The sequence below is a fragment of the Capra hircus genome, chromosome 6 (genome assembly GCF_001704415.2).
Source record: "Capra hircus breed San Clemente chromosome 6, ASM170441v1, whole genome shotgun sequence".
Lineage (NCBI taxonomy): Eukaryota > Metazoa > Chordata > Mammalia > Artiodactyla > Bovidae > Capra > Capra hircus.
This window is the reverse complement of record NC_030813.1, coordinates 113,623,587-113,645,693: the sequence shown is the minus strand read 5'-3', so window position 1 is coordinate 113,645,693 and position 22,107 is coordinate 113,623,587. Positions and strand designations below refer to the sequence as shown.

At 48.2% G+C, this 22,107-nt stretch overlaps 1 protein-coding gene across 6 annotated transcripts in view; it reads right to left on the bottom strand.

Moving 5' to 3' along the window:
* TBC1D14 (TBC1 domain family member 14) overlaps nucleotides 1-22,107 on the bottom strand; it is a 118,725-nt gene that overhangs the window by 36,943 nt on the left and 59,675 nt on the right. For 4 of the 6 annotated variants that reach the window (XM_018049767.1, XM_018049768.1, XM_018049769.1 and 1 more), the window contains one exon: nucleotides 1,646-1,764. In XM_018049767.1, the coding sequence (XP_017905256.1) occupies nucleotides 1,646-1,764 (119 nt within the window). Of the gene's footprint in view, nucleotides 1-1,645; nucleotides 1,765-7,817; nucleotides 7,839-8,034; nucleotides 8,152-22,107 lie in introns of those variants that run through there. The other 2 variants (XM_018049772.1, XM_018049771.1) reach the window with 2 other exon arrangements.

The following is a 22,107-nucleotide window of genomic DNA, read 5'->3' as shown; positions in this document are numbered from 1 at the left end:
CTTAAATCTCTTCGTGTCTTTTTTCACCCCAGGTCTCCAAAGAGACTTTGATTTGACCACATGCAATAATCACTGTCAACAGTCACCGGTGAAGCGCTCTAATGGCGTATATTACATGTATGCATGAATCTACTCCCTGGCCTGTTTTTCAAGTGTGCAAATTTCATACTAGCTATGCGGTTCATCTGTCTTATATCTGTATCTATATATATGCATACACACACACATAGATTCATAGAGCAATTCTAAACATCTAAATGTGGAGGACAACTTCGAATTCTGGTTAAAATAATGAAAGGCACGTCCTCTTTCTGAAGCGTGCTGGTGACTCTTGCTGGCCCTGGAGAACCGGGCGGGCGGCCATGTCTGGCTGGTATGTGCCTCGCAGCGTCCCCCGCACTCCCCGTGCTGAGCTGAATGACCATCTCTACTGCAGGGCAACAGCTCGCGTCTCAGGGAGTGTCACAAGGGCTGAGCTTCACAGGGTGGCAGCTGTCACCCACAGTCCCTAAGTCCCTACCTACCTCTGAGTTCGCCATGTCAGAGTTTCTCTTCCCATCTACCCATACATCCACAATGTCCAACGACCAAAAATTAACATTGGAAGACACATAATGCTTCTTCAGACTTCATCAATTTTAAATGTCAGGGTTGGCAGGGACCTTAGAAATTTTAGCTCAGCGTCTTACAATCTCTCTTAAGGAAAACAAACAAACAAACTGTGGAATCTTTCTGTTCAAAAACAGGGTTCTATGGAAACCGACGCTTAACTAGAGATAACCTCTGGCCTGGTACAATGGAGCAATCCCTTTATCTAACTAGGGTCTCCAAACACGATCCGCAGGCCAGTCACCAAAACCAATCTCCTCGTCAGTTCGAGGCAAACCAGAGGTTGGAGGGGAAGACCCTTGCTAAGGCTCACCCAGCCCATTTACTGCAGCACATCCCAAAGAACCAGCAGGCTAGTCCAGGCACTGTTCTGCCATTGTCTGGGGTACCTCCGAAACACCCTCTTCAGGGTATTCACTCTGCTGTTTCTTACAGTTACAAGCCAGTCTATATAACAGTTCTGCAAGTGTTTAGACATGCTAAATTAAAAAGTCACTTGAACAGAAAATCCGGGTTAAAACTTCTAGGTCAGGGCTTCCTTGGTGGCTCGGTGGTAAAGAATCTGCTGCCAACGCAGGAGACTCAGGCTCAACCCCTGATCCGGGGAAGATCCACATGCCACGCAGCAGCCACCCGTCTGTGCCACAGCTACTGGGTCTGTGCCCTAGAGCCCGGGAGCCGCGACAAGGGAAGTCACCGCAGTGAGAAGCCGGCATCCTGCAACGAGAGAGGAGCTTCTGCTCTCCACGTCTAGGGAAAAAAGCCTGAGCAGCAACGAAGACCCAGGAGAGCCACAATTAAAAATTAATTAATTAAAAAAAACACTTCCGTGTTACATGAAACTTTTCCGGATCAGTCACACTATCATACAGAATACACATTACCACAGGGGACGAAGAGGGAACCCGTGTTTTTAGTAAGTGTTGTGCTAACTTGTTCTTTCCCTCAGGACCCAGTCCTTTGCTAATAAAACGGCGACCAGCAAGCGGACTGATCCCCCAGAACAAACTCTCTACAGACTCTCGTTCAGACTCACGCTGGTCTGTCCTCCAGGATGAGTGCGGTGGTGGAGAGAGGCTCAAAGTCAAGATTCTTCCTCACATTCTGCTTCGGAGAGGGAGGCTTGCTAGGTCGTCCAGCCTTGTCTTCATATTCCTAGGACAAAGAGACCAGGGATAACTCCAGGCCCGGCCAATTCTGAGGTTACAAAGCTCTTTTCAAAGTAAGAAAGCTGTTTTGTTACGAAATTGTCAAGTCCTTTAAGTTGACTTTGAGGATGACATACTGAAAATATTTCTTGCTCTAAGAAGGAAAAACTGACAATGAAAGGGTTCCTACAGCTCTGCTGTTCAGGTCATCGCTTCATGGGGACTGTGGGCTTTCTGCGCTGGTAGGGAAGTCACTAAAGATCTCATCATTCCAGCTGCCCCTCGGAGGGACCACAAACACTGACTCAGGCCTCCTATGTGTCTTCTGGGTAAGAGGCGTGGATTCTGTCTTCTGGACATGGTAAATTTGAAATGATTGTTGCAGTGGCCACCAGGAAGCTCAGAGTCAGAGTGACAGCCAATTCTGGCACTCCTCTGACCCCCCGGCTTCATCTCCCACTCCCATCCTAAATTTCTAATGCATTTCCATTTATCCCACTGCATTTTGTCGATTTTTGTTAACTTTTCAAATCTTTTCCAAAATGAGGAAGGAGTTAAAGTTCTTGCTTGCAGGTGCTTAAAGCTGTTTCATTTTCTTAAAGCAGAAACATCAAAAAAAGAAATTCTTTAACACCTTTGTATGAAGCCATCATTGCCAGTTGGTGCATAAATAATTGTGCCATGCCCTGGAAATCTTGGAGCAGCCTCCGCACCTCCAGGTCACTAATCTGTCCTATGAACTGCAACCACAAAACCTCAGTCACACCTGGCGACCCACATTCCAAACACCCAACCAGCAGAGTTCAGGAGAGCCAAGTGACCTGGGCCAAAGAGCCCAGTTTCTAAAGTTCTGTGCGTATCCTTGCGTGCATGGGTGCATGCTAAGTCACTCAGCCACACTGACGCTCTGCGACCCTGTGGATTGTAGCCTGCTGGGCTCCTCTGTCCATGGGATTCTCCAGGCAAGAACAGTGCAGTGGGTTGCCATGGCCTCCTCCTCTGTACCCTTAGCCTTCTGCAAAAATAAAACCCAGCGTTTTCTTGTTGTCTATTACAGACAAGGCTCTCAGGACTCTACCTTAAGTGAAGGCCACCTAGCTGGGAAGGCAGGGTAGAAACAGAGCAGCTGGCCTAAGATGTAAGTGAGCACTCCAGATGCAACCAGAGCAGTGTCAGGAGTGGACAGTGATGAACTGCCAAGTGCCGTTTATTAGCTCTAGCTGTTAACGGGGTATTGCTGGTAAAACTATCTGGCTAGCGATTATTCTCTCAGAAAAGCCTGTTGAGGTTTCTAAGAAGTTTAAAGGAAAAACTACTTCCTCAGAAGCCACAGGCTGTGAGAAGGGTGTGCACCGAGAAGCAGGCGGGAGGGGCAGTCTCTGTGCATCTGGACGCACAGGGTTAGACGGCCCAGCATTGCTCGCTGCTGTTGCTCAGTTGCTATGCCATGTCTGACTCTTTGTGACCCCGTGGACTGCAGCACACGAGGCTTCCCTGTCCTTCACCACCTCCCGGAGCTTGCTCAAACCCACGTCCACTGTGTTGGTGATGCCATCCAACCATCTCATCCTCTGTCGCCGCCTTCTCCTCCTGCCCTCAATCTTTCCCAGCATCAGGGACTTTTCCAATGAGTCGCCCTGATGTAAAATGGTTTCACTAAAATCTAAAATGACCTCCGCTTACCCAAAGCTGAGAAAACGGACTCGCGTGTTCAGCCATTCATACCCTTGAGCACCTCCATGTGCCAGGCACTCAGCTGCAACTTAACACGGTAATAAACAGCTATGAGGAAGTGTCATACGTAGCACCTGATGCGGAACCTTGAACTTTATAGGAAAACTACCTAGAGTTGTGCTCAGAAAGGTTCTGAGACATGTTCCATTTTAACAAGCATTGTTAACGAACACCCTGTGAAGTGCTACTCATCTGCTGACCCTGGTCTGACGAACTACATGCCAAGGCCAAAGAAGCCGAGCCCCAAGTCAGATGCCCGAGAATGTGGACGACCACTGCCACTTGCTTCTGTGTGCTTTATCTCTGTAACAATCTCTACAGCAGGTGTCACCGTGCTTTACAAGCAAGGCCCCTGAGGTTCAGAGTGAAGTGACTTGGCCCCAGGCCCACAGCCAGCAAGGTGCGGAGCCTGTAGGACTCTCCTCTCCGACCCTCTGCGCAGGCCCGACCTCCCCTGCAGATACACTCACACAGGTGTCCAGCCGTGGAGGGAAGGGCCCAGGGCCCATTCGAGTCAAATGGGGTCTCTGGGGCCAGACAGGCCCAGCAGCAAATTCGGATCCACCGAGAACCAGCCTCGACCTCCGGCGAAGCACAGCCTAGCCTGCCGGTGACTCACCTCCACATCTGCAACAGCACCTGGCAGAGGGGGCTGTCTCAGGAGTGGGGAGAGGCGTGCGAAAGCCAGCACAGCCCCCGGGGCAGAGGGATGCTCCAGGAAGCCTGGCCAAACAACAATCAAGGTGCCCTGCAAAGTCTGCAAAGAGCACAGATATGGAAAGGAGTTGTAACGTTAATTAAATGCCTTGATTTGTGATCTTTAGAAGATCAGTCTCTTCAATGGTAGCTCAAAGGCTCCATCATAGATGATAAAACGCAGCACAGCTGTGATGAGCCAAGTGCTTTCCAAGGGCTTTACACACACAGAAATGGCTCACCTCCCCGCCTCACACCACCCGCAACCCGGAGAGAGAGGACCTGCAGGGGTGGCAGCTGGGAGGGGTTGGAGGAGACAGGGCAGGAGCACCCAGGCTCTGCAGCCACGCAGCCCACCGCAGCCTGCCTGGGCCAGAAGCAACTCAGTCATTCACATGCAGTCTAAACGAGGCTTTCAACTATGACACAAACCTGTAACAGCCAATTAAATGCAGACGCAGGGCAAACACTTAGGATTTAATCACATATTGCACTGCATGATTAAAAAAAACAGGCCTGTCCTGTCCACGCTTGCAAACCCAGGGAAAGCCTCTTCAACATTCTAAACAGCACTTCAGAATACAAACGGCTTTGGAGATTGTTAACAGGTCCTACTCCAAACCTGGTTCTCACACTGTTACCTGGACACGCCAACAGCAAGCTCATCTTCCAAGCCGGACAAACCAACATCAGGAATGAGAGAGAGGATGAGTCACTCTCAGGAGAAAACAACTTTTAGCTGTGAGTTTATCAGCATCGAGGTCAGCCTGTGATGTGGCCACAGCTGGGGACTGGGAAGCAGAAAGACTCAGTTCTAAGTCCTGGCTCCGATCTGAGGCAAATCATCTTGCTTCTCTCTCAGCCACAAAAAAGAGCAACTATGAAGACTCCTGTGATGATGATATGACGGATATACGTTCGATGGCTGCCCATAAAGTATGAGCCCTTTCCGTCTGCCAGGCAAACGGCAGGCTCGTCCCTGCCTCAGTCCAAGTCACCATTCTGAAGTTTCTTCTCCTGGGGCCCTTACGGGATCAAGTTTCAAAGTCTCCTGGTTTAAACCAAGTAACAATGCCATTCATTGCTGTGCTCATCTGAAGTCCTACTGACTAATGAGGATAAAACATCCATTCAAGGAAGGCTACAGATTCCAACACCCTGTGTAACCCGAGGGAATTTAGAACGGGGTTCTTCAAAGTTCTAGGGGCAACTCAGTTTAACTGGTCATGACAGCATTTTTAAAATCAAACAATTGGAAAAAAAAAAAAAAAACAAAAACCAGGGAGCACACAGTAAGGAGAGCGTTGCAGTTCTATGACTAGTTACGGCTGTGCCTTTTGACAGCCCTGAGTCTCAACCCAAACTGTCTAACCCAGGGGTAGGAGTGGGGGTTGTGCCAAACCAGGACGGCAAGCCACTCATTTAGAACAGGTCACAGTCCCTGCCCAGAGTGGTTTACCTTGTATGCTGCTGCGAAGGTAAGACTGACACCAGAGAGAGACCAGAAACAAAACCTGCTGTACCCCACTCCCAAAATACCTACTGTGCACAACCAGGGGCTAAGTGTGGGGCGTGTCTGTAACCCAGCAAAGGGTCAGGAAAGAAAGCAATAAGCAGGCAGGGGGCCAAGGCAGCTGAGCAGGGCCTCAACGCCACACAGGGGCAGGGACGTCATGTGTGAAGGGGACGGCCAGACCCCAGGCCTGAAGGGCTCATTCTAGCTGGGGCAGGAAGATGCCAGCAGAGGCTGCGAGGCCAGGGCAGATAATAAAACACGCCGTGAGAGGGCAAGCCACAGCTGCGGGAGCCCCAAGGACAGGACACCAAAGGCTGCAGAGGCAGAGAAAGCACTTCCTAAAGCGGCCATCTCAGCGGACAGAGGACGGGGGAGCTGGGCTAGAAGCCGCGAGGGCCAGGCATCCTGACAGCAGCCAAGAGACGATGCTCAGCAGGCCTATCGGCAGGGGGCGGGTGGGGCGGGCCACGAGCACTTTAAACCAGGAATGATGCTGAGTCAAAGTTCTGCTCCAGATTTTACAGTCTCAATACGAGCTACCTGGAAGTGATGGGACAAGCTGAGAGCAAAGGAGAGAGACAAGAAAGGAAGAGCCAGACTCGGTGTAGAGCCAGAGAGTAACAGCCCAGGGTGCGATGAGCCCATTAAACATATTCAACGGCAAGGTCTTCCTCCTGTGCACGATCCGGACAGTGCTAAGGATGAGAACAGCGCATCAGACTCCGAAATTGTGTTTACTCTGCTGGTTAAAGAAGAAATGACAAAAAAAGTCTCCCTCAACAGACATTTGCCTAAGAGGAAACGATCAAGATTCCCAAACGGTGAGAAGGAGGAATTCCGGGGAGGATGACCAGAGGGGTGTCACTGCTACTCACAGCTCTGCTGGAGCGCAGTGAAAGGCAGCTGTTTACGCCCCAGTGCGGCAACAGAGGCCCCTCAGCTTCCTGAAATCTACCCCAGCTACAAGCAGAGAGGGCCATCAGTGAAAACCTGTGCTTATACCTTGGACTCAACTGGTTACAGTACCAAGATGAGCTTTTTAAAACAAACAGAAGGTTTTAGAGGTATGTCTAGAATAAAAACACAGCAGGTTACTACCTGGCACCTATTAGAAAACTGCCCCGAGCCAACAAGAGCGACACCATGGCCACCGCCTGGGCACAGGCAAGGCCCTTGCCGGAGAGGCAGTGGGAGTGGGCAGCAGGGCTGGGTCTAAACCAGCACTTCCCAACCATCACCACCAGCAGCGCGACCTTGAGCATGTTTCTTCAGGTCTCCAAGCCTGTTTCCCCATCTAGTCAAAGGGAATGAACCAACCCAACACACAGCCATAGCAGGGGTCCCAAAAATGCCAAGGGAGTGTTACTGTCATTGAGTTACTACAAAACTACTCCTCACAGTATTTCCCTGCTAAGAGGGGTGCTTAATAAGGCTGCGGTGAGGACCAGATGAATGCCAAGCACCCAGAACACTGCAGCAGGCTTTACGCTTTGCCCTTTGTCACGAGCAACTTTCGGGGAGGGATGAGCGTGGTTTCGGAGCGTGGGACACGAGCCGGGTTTTGTTTTGCCATTTTCATCGGGTAGGAGTAGCCTGAACGGGTCTTACAGACACTGGGACTTCCGAAACGACAGTCCTCTGTGACCAACGAGGCTGACCTCACAGTAAGAGAGACCTCCAGGATCCCCTGCAGGGCTCCTCCTCCTTCACCTTTTTCACCTACTTCCCAGTCTTTTCCCCAGAAAGCATCCTCTAGGTTACCGGAAATGTTGGCATTTGGGAAACAACTCTCAGGAGGCCTGTCACAGTCCTTCCAAAACATGTACAACACAGACGTTCATCTGTGGACTGGTGAATGAAACGGAACAGATCTGAACTGTGGGCTTTAACAAGCCCGCTTTCTGTTGCCATCTGACCACGTTTATTCCCACGTGGAGCAAACAGGGGGAGTAAAAGAGGGGGGTACGCCCCGATCCCCGTACAAAGGCTTCCCCCACTCGGGCCTCTAAGAGGAGTGCCTGGCCTGTCCTCAATTGAACACCGGCTTGCAATCCCCTTGTGGGTGATGAGAATCATGACGCGCCGGTGCTCTCTCTTACGGTCTCCCACCGTACCGTTAAAATGCAAACCTTTCCAGGGCACCGCAGACAAAGCACGGCAGTTGAGGAGGAAGGCGCAGCGCCGCGGCCGCATGCAAGCTGCAGCTCGCTGGAGCAGATAAGATGCGTGGAGCGCCCACACATGGACACGGGTGCACCCACGCGAGGGCCTCGGCCAGGGCCAGGCAGGTGGGCCCCCCGGAGGGGCGTGCGCGGGCCCGGCCCCACTCACCATGAACGCCGCGGGGCTCAGAGGCGCGCGGCCGGTGGCTCCATGCCCGAGCAGGCGAGCGGGGCTCCGCGGCGGGACCTCGGGGCGGCGGCTCCGGCGGCTCTGGCGGACGGGCGGGCGGGGGCGGCAGGCAGCTCAATCGCGCGCAGACGCCGCGCAGCCAATCCGCGGCTCGGGTTCGGCGCGTCAGGCCTGGCTCACCGGGGACCCGGGTGCTGGGGCGGGGCTGGGGCCGGGGGAGGACGCCGGCTCCCGGAGCCCGCTGGGGTCCCTGCACCGCCGGCCAGGCAGGAGGGTCGCGCGGAGCCCTCAGGACCCCTCCGGGTGTGCCCACGCGGGCTAGGGGGGTCTAGATGCGGGACGCCCGCCCCAATACAACCGGGCCTGAGTGCTGCCCGCACTGAGCGAGTGACTGCGCGCTGAGCACAGACACCACGCTGCAAAACGCTCCCTACGAAGGCCAGCGGCGCAGCGCCCGGCAGCACACGCAGACCTCTGCTTTGTGAGACTTCTGAAAACAAGACGCATATGCTACCAGAAGGAACTGCATAAAAATAGTAACACTGGTAACCTCCGGGGGGTGGAAGTGAAGTGAAGTCACTCAGTCGTGTCCGACTCTTTGCGACCGCATGGACTGTAGCTCTCCAGGCTCCTCCGTCCATGGGTTTCTCCAGGCAAGAATACTGAAGTGGGTTGCCATTTCCTTCTCCAGGGGATCTTCCCGACCAGGGATCGAACCCAGGTCTCCCGCATTGCGGGCAGACGCTTTAACCTCTGAGCCACCAGGGAAGCCCCGGGGGGTGGGGTGACGGCTATTTTCTTTTCTTTGTACTGTTCCTTCAGTGGCTCAGTCGTGTCCGACTCTTTGTGACCCCATGGACCGCAGCACGGCAGGCCTCCCTGTCCATCACCAACTCCCGGAGTCTACTCAAACTCCTGTCCATCGAGTTGGTGCCGCCATCCGGCCATCTCACCCTCTGTCGTCCCCTTCTCCCGCCTTCAGCCTTTCCCGGCATCAGGGTCTTTTACTGAACTACAGTTCAAACGTTTTCCACAATCAGATCAGTTCAATTAAAACGTCAGCTGCACACAGAAATGGAGTAAGAGAAATGTGAGGAGTGATAGCTTGAGGGACTGCCTGGGAAGGGACAGAGTGCATCACCGGGGGCGACAGAAGTACTATCTTGATAAGCATTCCTCAAAACTAATTGAATAGTACGCTTCAGAGGAGAGCATTCCACTGTTTGCAGGTCATACCTCAGTGCTTTAAGTCTTAAAATCTGCGGTAAGGTCAAAATGATTGCTGGTCAGCCCATGGGTCCAATGTTCAAGGGCTGAGCTCTGGCTCTGAGACAGCACAGACCCTTCTTTTGTGGTGGAAACTCACGACTCCTCAGACCACGGAAGGAGGCTTTCCCCAGCTGACTTTCTGAATAATAGCATTACCAAGTTACCACTAGAAACTTCATTCAGAAACCTACAGTGTCCATCAAGCTGCGGTTAAGGAGTCAGACAGCAACAAGAAATTTTCATAAGTCGCTGGCAGTTGCAGCCATTTTAGAGAGAATCTGGCAGTGTCTTATATATACAGTTCAATACACACCGACAACTGAGCGGCTAAACGCCCCCCCCACCACCACACTTGTAGGAATCTATCCAAAAGAAATAAAAAATACATCCACAAAAAGTCTTGCTAGCAAATATGCACAGCAGCATTATTCATTATAGCCCAACACCAAAAGAAAGGAACGGATAAACAGCATCTACAGCAACGAACAGGGGCACTGATACACGCTGCACGTGGACAGCACATAGGCGCACCTCGGGGCACTGCGGAGAGAAAGGCAGACGAATGATAATGTGCATGATTCCATTTATACGAAATGTCTTTGATAAGCAAATCTCTCCACATAAAGCAAATCAATGTCCCCCTGGAGCTGGAGGTGGAAGCAGAGACCCACTGCAAATAGGCATGAGGGAACTTTCTCGGGTGATGAAAATATTCTACATCGGGATTGCAGTGGCCGTTGCGTAACTGTTTAAGTTTATTAAGAAATCATGAACATGTACACTGAGTGAATCTGATGGTATAATAATCCTACCACAATAAAGCCATTTGTTAAAAGTAATAGGATAAAAGGGGAGAGGCTGATTCTGGCTGGAAGGATTAAGGAAAGCCTTGTTTATAAAACTTAACTCAAAATTTGGAAGTAAGACAAACGCATGGGGGAGAGGTGTCTCCTCAGTTTATACCTGGTTGTTTTCAACAAGCCTGCCTTAGGTTTTTAATCCTCTAGGAGATAAGCCTGTGCTACCTACCACTCGATTAGAACCCAGAAACTGTGAAGTGACATATTAACTTGCACGTTTATGTCCAACTGAAAACTTAACTCCAAAGGTGATGTTTTCTTACCCTATTCGTTTATTTAAATCTAACCTAGCAATCTTATTCTAATTCTTTGTTTGGTTTTATGTCTATAACTATCTACTTCCTCAAATGTCTTTGGAATAAATTTTTCCATCTTACTGCTTCATTTCACACATCTCCTCAATGTGTTCAATGAATCTTTAACCCATGATCATTTTTTTTAAGAAAGGTAAATGTCATCAAAGAATGGTGGAGTAACTGTTTTCCAGGAAGAGAGTTAAGTGACACACAGCTAAGGTGAGTACAGGGACCTGACTGGATGCTGGTCCATGAACAGCAGCTTGGTGCACCTAGAGAAAGAAGACGCGGCCTGGTCACGAACAGCGTCTGAACACAGCCACGGCCAGGCGCTGCTGCGGAAATTACTGATGATTTTCTAAAGCCCGATGACACCTTCATGGTTGTGTAGAGCGCTGAATGGTGATGTATTTATGGGTACGATGTCATGATACCTGCAAGTTACTTTCAAGTGATTCCATTTTTTGAAACTAGAAAAGGCAGGATAAAATGAATCTGGTGAAATGTCAACAACTGTTCAATCTAGCGGAGCATAACATACGGCTGTTCATCATTAAATTATTCCTCGAACCCTTCTCTAGGTTTGAGTTTTTCTTCACAAGGAGACTAAACGAAGGCCGACCTCATCTTCAGAACTCATCTTAAATACCTTCCCTGCAGAAACACTCTCTTCCCTCCCATGTAAACTACAGCAAGTCCCTGTTCGTCTCCCTCCCCGCATCAGGTTCTGTTTTCTCACAGCACTTAATCACACCTTGTAATTACATGACTCTCTGATTAGTACTTATTTCCCTCAAGAGGAAACCTCTGAGGGTGCGGACTGGCTGTTGTCTCTCCACCACTGGAGAGGAGCGAAGCCCCCAGCACAGAGGAGACACACGGCGCATGTGGACTCGGTCATTCTCCCGCCTGTCTTCCCGTCTCTCCCAGAAGCACTCGCGGTGCTTGGCCCTAGGACTAAAGATGAACAAGGCTCCTGTCCTCACGTCCCTCACAGACCAGCAAACAGACGATCACCACACTCGGGGGGTGCTCGGTCCTGTGATGGAGAGGAATCAGAGAGCTCCAAGAGCCCCAGGAGAGGCAGCCGACCCAGTCTGAGGAGTTACTGTGTCCTTCCGGAAATAAGTCCTGAGACAGGAAGAGAGCTCGTTCTATTCTCAAAGACAGGCGTGGGTTCTCAGCCTCTCCTACCAACATCTAGTCCACAGTGAGCCTGCAGGCTCACTGAATTTAAATATGAGAGACACATGTTAAGCATGGGCTAAATACATATTAAGACATGCTTGCCAAAAACACTGCTTATCCCCTCGGCAGGTGGTAACCTTCGAGTTACTTTAACAATAGTTTCTATCACATATTTTACATCTGAGTACCATTTATAAAGGTTTAACTATATACCATGTGAGGACAGGTTGAATTTACTAAAATTTGAAACTTAAAAATAATAAGTCAACAGAGCCTTTTCTCTATCTCAGTATGGCATTAGATTTGACTTTATCTTAATTCACCTGTCAAGAATTCTGCCTCCTGAAGTTTCTGAGTTAGCCAGAGCTCATTCCCAGGCTACCAGCACACTGGATTTATTTCCTTATTGGTTAACCTACAACATGGTTGTCTCCACCCTTTGAGGTCAGGAGGTGAGACTGGGTGATTTGCTCCATGCAACACCCTAACGCACGGCTGACAAAGCCCAGCCACGCTACAGGCCACTGGCTTTCACAGGAAAGCACCGGCGCCAGCGCCCAGCTGAGGAAAACTGGTTAAATAAACCAAGACATGGCTGCACAAAGGCCATACCTCAGTGCGTAAAAACGAGATCGCGGGAGAATACTTAATGATATGGGGAAATGTCTATGTTGTCATAGAGATAAGGAAGTCTACAAAGTGGCATGCTTTGAAATTTTGAAATTCATTCATCCATTTAACGGGCTTCCCTTGTGGCTCAGAGAGTAAAGAATCCTCCTACAATGTGAGAGACGTGAGTTCCATCCGTGGGTTGGGTAGATCCCCTGGAGAAGGGAATGGCTGCCCACCCCAGTATTCTGGCCTGGAGAATTCCATGGACTGTACAGTCCATGGGGTCCCAAGGAGTGGGGCATAACTGAGTGACTTTCACTTTCACCCATTTAACAAATTCGTTTTAACCATCCAATAAAACTAGGAACTGTTCTAGCGCTGGGGAGAAAGTGACTGAAAAGCAAACGAGGTCTGCTCCTAAGCTTCGTGAATTCACATTCCGGGAGGGGTCGAGAGGCAGGCAATAAAGAGGCAACAAGCAAGTGGGCAAGAGTTTACGACGGAGAAAAGCACTGTGCAGAGAACAGCCAACAGCCCTCGGGCAGAGGATGGCCCTTCAGGCTGGGTGGTCAGGGAAAACTGCTTAGAAGACGCCACCTAGGAGGGAGCATCTGAGCTAAGACGGGACGAGTCTCATTCAACCCCCTCAACCCCACGAAGTGAGTCAGTCCTGTGCCAGGCAGAGGGACAGCCCCCAGACACACCCATGTCAACCCCGGGGACCTGTGACTGTTAGCTTAGGTGGTAGAAGGGACTCTGCAGGCGGGATTAACGTCATGGGCCCTGAGATGGGGAGATTATCCTTCATTATCTGGGTGGGCCCAAAATAACCCCAAGTGTCCTCAGAAGATCGAAGCAGGGGCGGATATGAAGATGGAAGCAGGGGAAGGCGACGCGCTGATAGAAACAAACTGCAGCGATGCAGCCACAGGCCAAGGAGGCCGGCAGCTTACAGAACCTGGGACGGGAGGCACAGGCTCTCTCCTGGCCTCTAAGGGGGCCAGCCCTGCCTACACTTTGATCTTAGCCTGGAAGATTCATTCCAGATTTCTGACCTCCTAACCATAGGAGGATACATCTGTATTGTTTTAAGTCACCAACTTTGGTGGTAATTTATTGAGGAGCAACAAGAAACGAGTATAGGTACTGTCAGCATCCTCTCCCCACCCCCCCTTTTCCCAGACGCAGCAGCTGAGGCTCTGAGTACCTTCCCTGGTAAAGTGACAGCTGGTCAGGGGCAGGGTGCGATTTCAACCAGGGCAGTCTGGCTCCGAAGCCTCTTCCTATCAACTCCCCTGGTGCACGGCCTTCGAACTACGACTTCACTTTACCACAGCCATGCCCCCTCCATGGTCCTAAGGCCACACTAACTATCAGACACGGGCAGAGGATCAAGGAACAAACATAACACTTGCCTGTGAACTCAAGGATACCACGGAGTGGGAAAGACTGAGGGCAAGGGAAGGGGGCAGCAGAGGGTGAGATGGTTGGATGGCATCACTGACTCAATGGACAGGAGTCTGAGCAAACTCCAGGAGACAGTGAAGGACAGAGAAGCCTGGCGAGCTGCAGTCCAGGTGGCAAAGAGTCGGCACAACTGTGCAACTGAACAGCAACAACAATGGGGTTTCCAGTGGCAAAGAGAAAACTCCACCTGAAGCGCTTTCACATACTGACAAGATGCAAAGCAACATTCTGAGCTCAACTTACACTAGAAACTTAAAGGACAGTTTAGAGGAAACTGAAAGTTCACAGTCTTACTCCTCTCAAATCTGAGGTTCCTCCAAGTCCCGCGTGGCCGCTTGCTGACTACACCTCCTCAGAAGGGTCAGCTAGGCTCCACACATTGCAGCCGAGACAAGCCAGCCAGGCCTGTGCCCATCAACCCCTGGGAAAGGCCCAAGAAGTGTCTCCCCTGCTGATCCAACAGTGCTCAGAGACTACAAAATACTTTTAAAAATCTCAATCTTCCATTGGGAATTAGATTGATGTGGGAAAAAAAGGCAGTTTTCTCTGGCTGTCAATATTTTTATATCAACATATTAAATTGTTCAGGGAAGCACAGGAGCATTTGAAAGCTCCCAAGGGCCACCTCCCTACATCTTCCTCGGAAGTGGCCTCGATTCAGCTGCTTGCCTGGAACACACTTTTCTGGTTCAGGTTATTCAACAGGCTACTCAGCTGCAGATACAATCACCAGAGCCCACAGTCAGTCACAGACCAGGTTCAGAAGACGGACGGTCCCCTCTGAACAATCCCGGCCACAGCGTCTTCAGGGTCAGACTGGGCAAGTCTCCTGAGAGCCGATTGTGGACACGCCAGAGAGAAGCTGCACAGCTCTATCACAAATGTGTGCCCACGAGCGCAGCATACACTGTCCCCTGGCTCAGAGGAAGGCCAGGGAGGGGAGGGAGGCAGGGCGCGGAGTCTCAGGTGAAGGGGGCTTTCCTGTTAACTGTGTGCCTCTCTCATTTGGGGATTCCACAAGTGTTTTTTTTCATGAACTATTTTTTATAATTTGTAAAAAAAAATTTTTTTAAAGCTGTTTCAGATGGAATTCAAGACTGATTTTGCCAACTACAAATTTCCAAAACACACTGAACACTCCTGACAGTGGCAAAGTTGTTTTAACTTACTTTTTTAAGATTTTTATCCAGTCACAGGAGTAAAGGTATAGCCCTGAGGTGAGACCAGAACACGAGAAGCCACTGCCATTTACTGAGCTCTCACTGGACACCAACCACTGCTCCAGGAACACCCACACTGAAACACAAACTGAGCGCATTAGCTTTTATCTGTTTTGGCTGCACCACGCAGCACACAGGGTCTTCGCGTACCAGGGGTCGAGCCCGTGGAAGCACAGAGCCTTCTAACCACTGAACTACCGCGGCTACCACCACCCACTACCACCCAGACTTCCTCCCACGGAACCTTCACAAGCACAGGCAAGACGGGCATTATCTTTGCAGAGAAGGAGCCACCGGTTAAGAGAGGCAAAGTCAAGTCGGCAGCCTGAAGCCACGCAACTGACTGCGAGTGACCAAACCAGGACACAGACAAGGCGCCCTCTGCTCAGAGTCCCTCCCAGGCCTGACCCCTCTGACCCCAGCAGGGTCTGCGGCCCCAGGAAAGATCGGCCCGTCCGTTTCCTGGCCTCGAGCTCCCACCTCCCCCTGGGAGCCCCAGCGCAAAGGCTGGAAGTGTGCCCCGAGTTCCGCCTCTCGGACTGACGGGGGAAGGCATCACTTCCACACCTTGAGAGGCACTGGGCACGGAATCCAGCTTATACTAAGGCATCTGAGGCGAGAGAGCCAAACTGCTCAGATGAATTAACTGTCACCACGACAACAGGAGACAATCCATGCACAGAACAAAACCTGTCCAAACTAAAGGACCACACTGCCATTTCCCTTTCTCCTCGCTTCCCCCTTTCCTTCTCTTCCACAAATGCCTCATAGAAAAGCCTGATATAGAACGTGCTGCCTCTCTAAAATCCAAGATAATAAGAATTAGACATTTTATACTCATAGCTCAGTCGGTAAAGAATCTGCCTTCAATGCAGCAGCCCCAGCCCTGGGTTCGATTCCTGGGTCAGGAAGATCCCCTAGAGAAGGAAATCGCAACCCACTCCAGTATTCTTGCCTGGAGGATCCCATGGACAGAGGAGCCTGGCAGAATACAGTTCATGGGGTCGCAAGAGCTCAGACATGACTTAGCGACTAAACAACCACCACAGACATTTTATGAGATAATCTCCTGCTGAGACTGAGACAGTCAATTCTTGGGTAGGTGATAAGAAGTCCCCAAGGAGAAGAAAGGGGTCTGGAACCCTTGAGAAGGAGAAAGGGGTCCGGGTCTCTCAAGGAGGAGAAAAGGACAAACTTTTTCTACATTGCTTTGTCTTGATCAATATAACAATGTATCTTCTTGAGGACATGTTTCTCCTTAACAAGAACCTTATGACTAATCTTGTTATCTTAAGATGTATATTGTGGAAGTGGGTTTGGTTCAGTTCAGTTCAGTGGCTTAGTGATGTCCGACTCTCTGCAACCCCATGGACTGCAGCACACTAGGCTTCCCTGTCCATCACCAATGTCCGGAACTTGCTCAAACTCATGTCCATCAAGTCAGTGATACCATCCAACCATCTCATCCTCTGTCGTCCCCTTCTCCTCTTGACTTCAATCGTTCCCAGCATCAGGGTCTTTTCCAGTGAGTCAGTTCTTTGCATCACATGGCCAAAATACTGGAGCTTCAGCTTCAGCATCAGTCTTTCCAATGAATATTCACAGTTGATTTCCTTTAGGATTGACTGGTTTGATCTCGTTCCCATACAAGGGACTTTCCAGCATCTTCTCCAACACCACAGTTCAAAAGCATCAATTTTTCGGCACTCAGCTTTCTTTGTGGTCCAACTCTCACATCCGTACATGACTACTGGAAAAACAATAGCTTTGGATGGACCTTGTTGGCAAAGTAATGACTCTGCTTAATATGCTGTCTAGCTTGGTCATAGCTTTTCTTCTAAGGAGCAAGCGTCTTTTAATTTCATGGCTGCAGTCACCATCTACAGTGATTTTGGAGTCCAAGAAAATAAAGTCTGTTGCTGTTTTCATTGTTTCCCCATCTATTTGCCATGAAGTGATGGGAACGGATGCCATGATCTCAGTTTTTTGAATACTGAGTTTTAAGCCAGCTTTTTTACTCTCCTCTTTTACTTTCATCAAGAGGCTCTTAAGTTCTTCTTCACTTTCTGCCATAAGGGTGGTATCTGCATATCTAGGGATATTGATATTTCTCTCGGCAATCTTGATTTCAGCTTGTGCTTCCTCCAGCCCAGCATTTCTCATGATGTGTACTCTGCATATAAGTTACATAAGCAGGATGTCAAGATACAGCCTTGACATACTCCTTTCCCAATTTGGAACCAGTCTGTTGTTCCATGTCCAGTTCTAACTGTTGCTTCCTGACCTGCATACAGATTTCTCAGAATGTAGGTTAGGTGGTCTGGTATTCCCATCTTTTTAAGAATTTTCCACAGTTTGCTGTGATCCACACAGTCAAAGGCTTTGGCATAGTCAATAAAGCAGAAATAGATGTTTTTCTGGAACTCTCTTGCTTTTTCGATGATCCAGGGGATATTGACAATTTGATCTCTGGTTCCTCTGCCTTTTCTAAATCCAGCTTGAACATCTGGAAGTTCAAGCTTCACATATTGCTGAAGCCTGGCTTAGAGAACTTTGAGCATTCCTTTGCTAGCGTGTGAGATGAGTGCAATTGTGGAGTAGTTGGCATTGCCTTTCTTTGGGACTGGAATGAAAACTGACCTTTTCCAATCCTGTTGTCACTGCTGAGTTTTCCAAATTTGCTGGCATATTGAGTGCAGCAGTTTCACATCATCATCTTTTAGGACTTGAAATAGCTCGGCTGGAATTCTATCACCCCCATTAGCTTTGTTCATAGTGATGCTTCCTAAGGCCCACTTGCCTTGGACTCCAGAATGTCTGGTTCCTAGGTGAGTTATCACACCAACATGGTTACCTAGGTCATGAAGATCTTTTCTATACAGTTCTTCTGTGTATTCTTGCCACTCCTCTTAATATCTTCTGCTTCTGTTAGGTCCAGACTGTTTCTGACCTTTACTGTGCCCATTTTTGCATGAAGTGTTCCTTTGGTATCTCTAATTTTCTTAAAGAGATCTCTAATTTTTCCCATTCTATTGTTTTCCTCTATCTCTTTGCATTGATCACTTAGGAAGGCTCTCTTATCTCTCCTTGCTATTTTATTGGAACTCTGCATTCAGATGGGTATCTTTCCTTTTCTACGTTGCCTTTAGCTACTTTTGTTTTCTCAGCTATTTGTAAGTCTTCCTCAGACCACCATTTTGCGTTTTTGCATTTCTTTTTCTTGGGGATGGTCTTGATCACTGCCTCTTGTACAATGTCACGAACCTCTGTCTGTAGTTCTTCAGGCACTCTATCAGATGTAATCCCTTGAATCTATTTGTGACTTCCACTGTACAATCATAAGGGATTTGATTTAGGACATACCTGAATGGTCTAGTGGTTTTCCCTACTTTCTTTAAGTCTGAATTTGACAATAAGGAGTTCATGATCTGAGCCACAGTCAGCTCCCAGTCTTTCTTTAAATATTTAGAAGAGCTCATCAATGATACCCCCTCTAGGCTTGGAGATTTCTTTTTTGGAAGGTTTTGAACTACAATTTCCATTTCATTAATAATTACAGCACAATTTGGGTTATCTATTGTATCCTGAATGAGCTTTGGTGATGTGTGACTTTCAAGGAAGTGGATCATTTCATCTAAGTTATCAAACTTATGTTTGGAGAGTTGTTTATAACACTCTTATCCTTTTAATTTCTGCAGCGTCTGCAGTGGAATCTCCTCGTTTAACTTCTCTTACTGATAATTTGCTCCTCCTTTCTGTCAGTTTTGTTCGCGTTTGATTTTGTTGATCGTTTCAGAGAACCAGCTTGTGGTTTCTCTATTAATTTGTTTTCAATCTCAGTGTCTTCTGTTCTCATGTGTGTTATTTTCTCCTTTTCGCTTGTTTTGGGTTTATTTGCTCCTTTTACAGTTTCTTAAGGTAGAAAATTAGAGAACTCTTCTCTTTTCTAACCGAACTGGCTTAATGCTATAAATTCCGATCTTGGGTAATTCCCCAGAAGTCCAGTGGTTAAGACACTGGGCTTTCCCTGCTGAGGGCCCCAGTCTGATCCCTGGTTGGGGAACTAAGGTCCCATGAGCCACACAGTGAGGCCAAAAAATTGAAATGTGCTTCTAAGCACTGCATCCCACAAAGTTTGATAGACTGTATTTTTGTTCAGTTCAAAATATTTTCTCATTTTCCTTGTGACTCTCTTATTGTCCCAAAACTTATCTGGAAGCATATGCTCAGGCGTGATCAACTCTTTTATGACTCCATGGACTACAGCCCACCGGGCTCCTCTGTCCACGGGATTCTCCAGGCAACAATAATGGATGAGATTAGCATTTCCTTCTCCAGGGGTTTAGAAGCATGTTACGTGTTTGATTTCCAAGTGTGGAGAGATGTTCTTCTTGTCAGAAAGATAAGGAGAAGATAACTCCACTGAGGTGAGGGAAGATATTTTGTATAAACTGAGTCCTTTCCAATTTAGCTTCTTTTATATCACAGGTTTGGTCTACCGTGGTGACCATCCACATGAGCTTGAAAAGGTGTGTCGTGCTCTGCTGGGGTGTGGAGTCTTCTCCGAACGCCCAGCAGCCTGGCTCAGTGATGGGAGGCTCCCCGGTGGGGCTGGCTCATTCTGCCAGTAGCCCCGTCAGTTACTCAGAGGGGCACTGGCGTTCCGGTTGTAACCCTGGATGCGCCTACTTGTCTCAGATCCGTCAGGCTCTGGGCTGCGTGCTTTGCAGCTCTGCTATTAGACACACACTCAGTGTGACTACGTCTTCATTGGCAACATCCCACCTGTCCCTGGTGATTTCTTCGCTCTGAAGTCTACTTTTCCTGATCTTACTCCATCTGCATGTTGACTAGTGTCTTCACGGCAGTGGTATCTTTTTGCACCCTTTAATTATAACTACGTTTCCTATTTGGAGTGAATTTATTTTAGATGGTACATAGCTGGGTCGTTGTTTCTGAACCCACTCTGACAATGTCACACACAGTTGGTATGCTCAGACCATTTGTATTAAGGTAATTATTGACACATTTCCATTTGAGCCGTCCATCTTATGTTTTCTAGTTTTCTTTTCTACATTTCCTCTTGCCTGTCTTGCTTTCCCTTCCTCGAACTTTTTTTTTTAGAATTCCATTTTAAAATATTTCATTGTTCGCTCTTTGTGAAGTTTAGTGGTTGATCTGAGATTTACAATATATATTTCTCACAATCTAATTAGAATCAATATTTTAGCACTTCACGTGGAATGTAGAAACATTACCATCATACCCTCTTCCCCTTCATGGTCTATCTGTAATACATACTACATCAACATATGCTGAAAATCCCACACAACAACATACTTTTTGCTTTCAACAAAACATTTCAAAGACCTCATTGCGAGAACAATGGTCTGTTGTACTCATCTGGACTTTTACCATTTCTGTTCCTCTCCCTCCCTAATGTTTCGGGTCTCTTCTAGTATAATGTCCCTACTGTCTGGAAAACTTCCTTCGGTAATTTTTTTTAGATCTGCTGGCAACAAATCCCCTCAGTTTTCCTTTATCCGAAAAGATCTTTATTTTACTTCCACTGCTGGAGGGTATTTTTGCTGGATATAGAATTTGGGGTCGACAGTGCTTTTCTTGGGTTAAGAAAGGCTTGCATTACTCAGTAAAGCCATAAGTCATGTCACGCAGGGCCATCCAAGATGGACGGGTCACAGTGGAAAGTTCTGACGAAACATGGTCCACTGGAGCAGGGAATGGCAAACCACTCCAGTATTCTTGCTCTGAGAACCCCATGAACAGTATGAAAAGGCAAAAAGATATGACACTGGAAAATAAGCAACCCCCGAGGTCAGAGGGTGTCCACTATGCTACTGGGGAAGAATGGAGGGCCATTACTGATAGCTCTAGAAAGAATGAGGCAGCTGGGCCAGTATGGAATCAATGCTCAGACGTGGATGTGTCTGGCGGTCAAAGTAAAATCCGATGCTATAAAGAACAATTCTGCATAGGAACCTGGAATGATAGGTTCATGAATCCAGGTAAATTGGATGTAGTCAAGCAGGAGATGGCAAGAATGAACATCAACATGATAATTTAGGAATCAGTGAACTAAAATGGGCAGGAATGGGTGAATTTAACTCAGATGACCATTATATCTACTACTGTGGGCAAGAATCCCTTAGAAGAAATGAAGTAGCACCATAGTCAACGAAAGAGTCTGAAATGCAGAACTCGGGTGCTATCTTAAAAATGACAGAATGATCGTTTCCAAGGAAAACCATTCAACATCACAGTAATGCAAGTCTATGCCCTGCCCACAAATGCCAAAGAAGCTGGAGTTGACCGGTTTTATGAAGACCTACAAGACCTACAACACCAAAAACAGATGTCCTTTTCATTAGAGGGGACTAGAATGCAAGAAATACCTGGAGTAACAAGCAAGTTTGGACTTGGGGTATAAAATGAAGCAGGGCAAAGGCTAATGGAGTCTTGTCAAGAGAACACACTGGTCATAGTGAACATCCTTTGCCAACAACACAAGAGAAGACTCTACACATGGACATCACCAGATGGTCAATACCGAAATCAGACTGATTATATTCTCTGCAGTCAAAGATGGAGGAGATCTATATAAGTCAGCAAAAACAAGACATGGAGCTGACTGTGGCTCAGATCATTAGCTCCTTGTTGCAAAATCCAGGCTTAAATTTAAGAAAGTAGGGAAACCACTAGGCCATCCAGACATGATCTAAATAAAATCCCTTATGATTATACAGTAGAAGTGACAAATACATTCAAGGGATTAGACCTGGTAGACAGAGTGCCTGAAGAACTATGGACAGAGGTTCATAGCACTGTACAGGAGGCAGTGACCAAAACCATTGCAAAGAAAAAGAAATGCAAGACAGTGAAGTGGTTGTCTGAGGAGGCCTTACAAATAGCTAAGGAAAGAAGAAAAGTAAAAAGCAAGGCAGAAAGGGAAAGATACACCCAACTGAATGCAGAGTTCCAGAGAATAGCAAGGAGAGATAAGAAGGCCTTCTTAAACGAACAATGCAAAGAAGTAGAGGAAAACAACAGAATGAGAAAGAATAGAAATCTCTTCAAGGAAATCAAGGATATCAAGGGAACATTTCAAGCTAGGATGGGCAC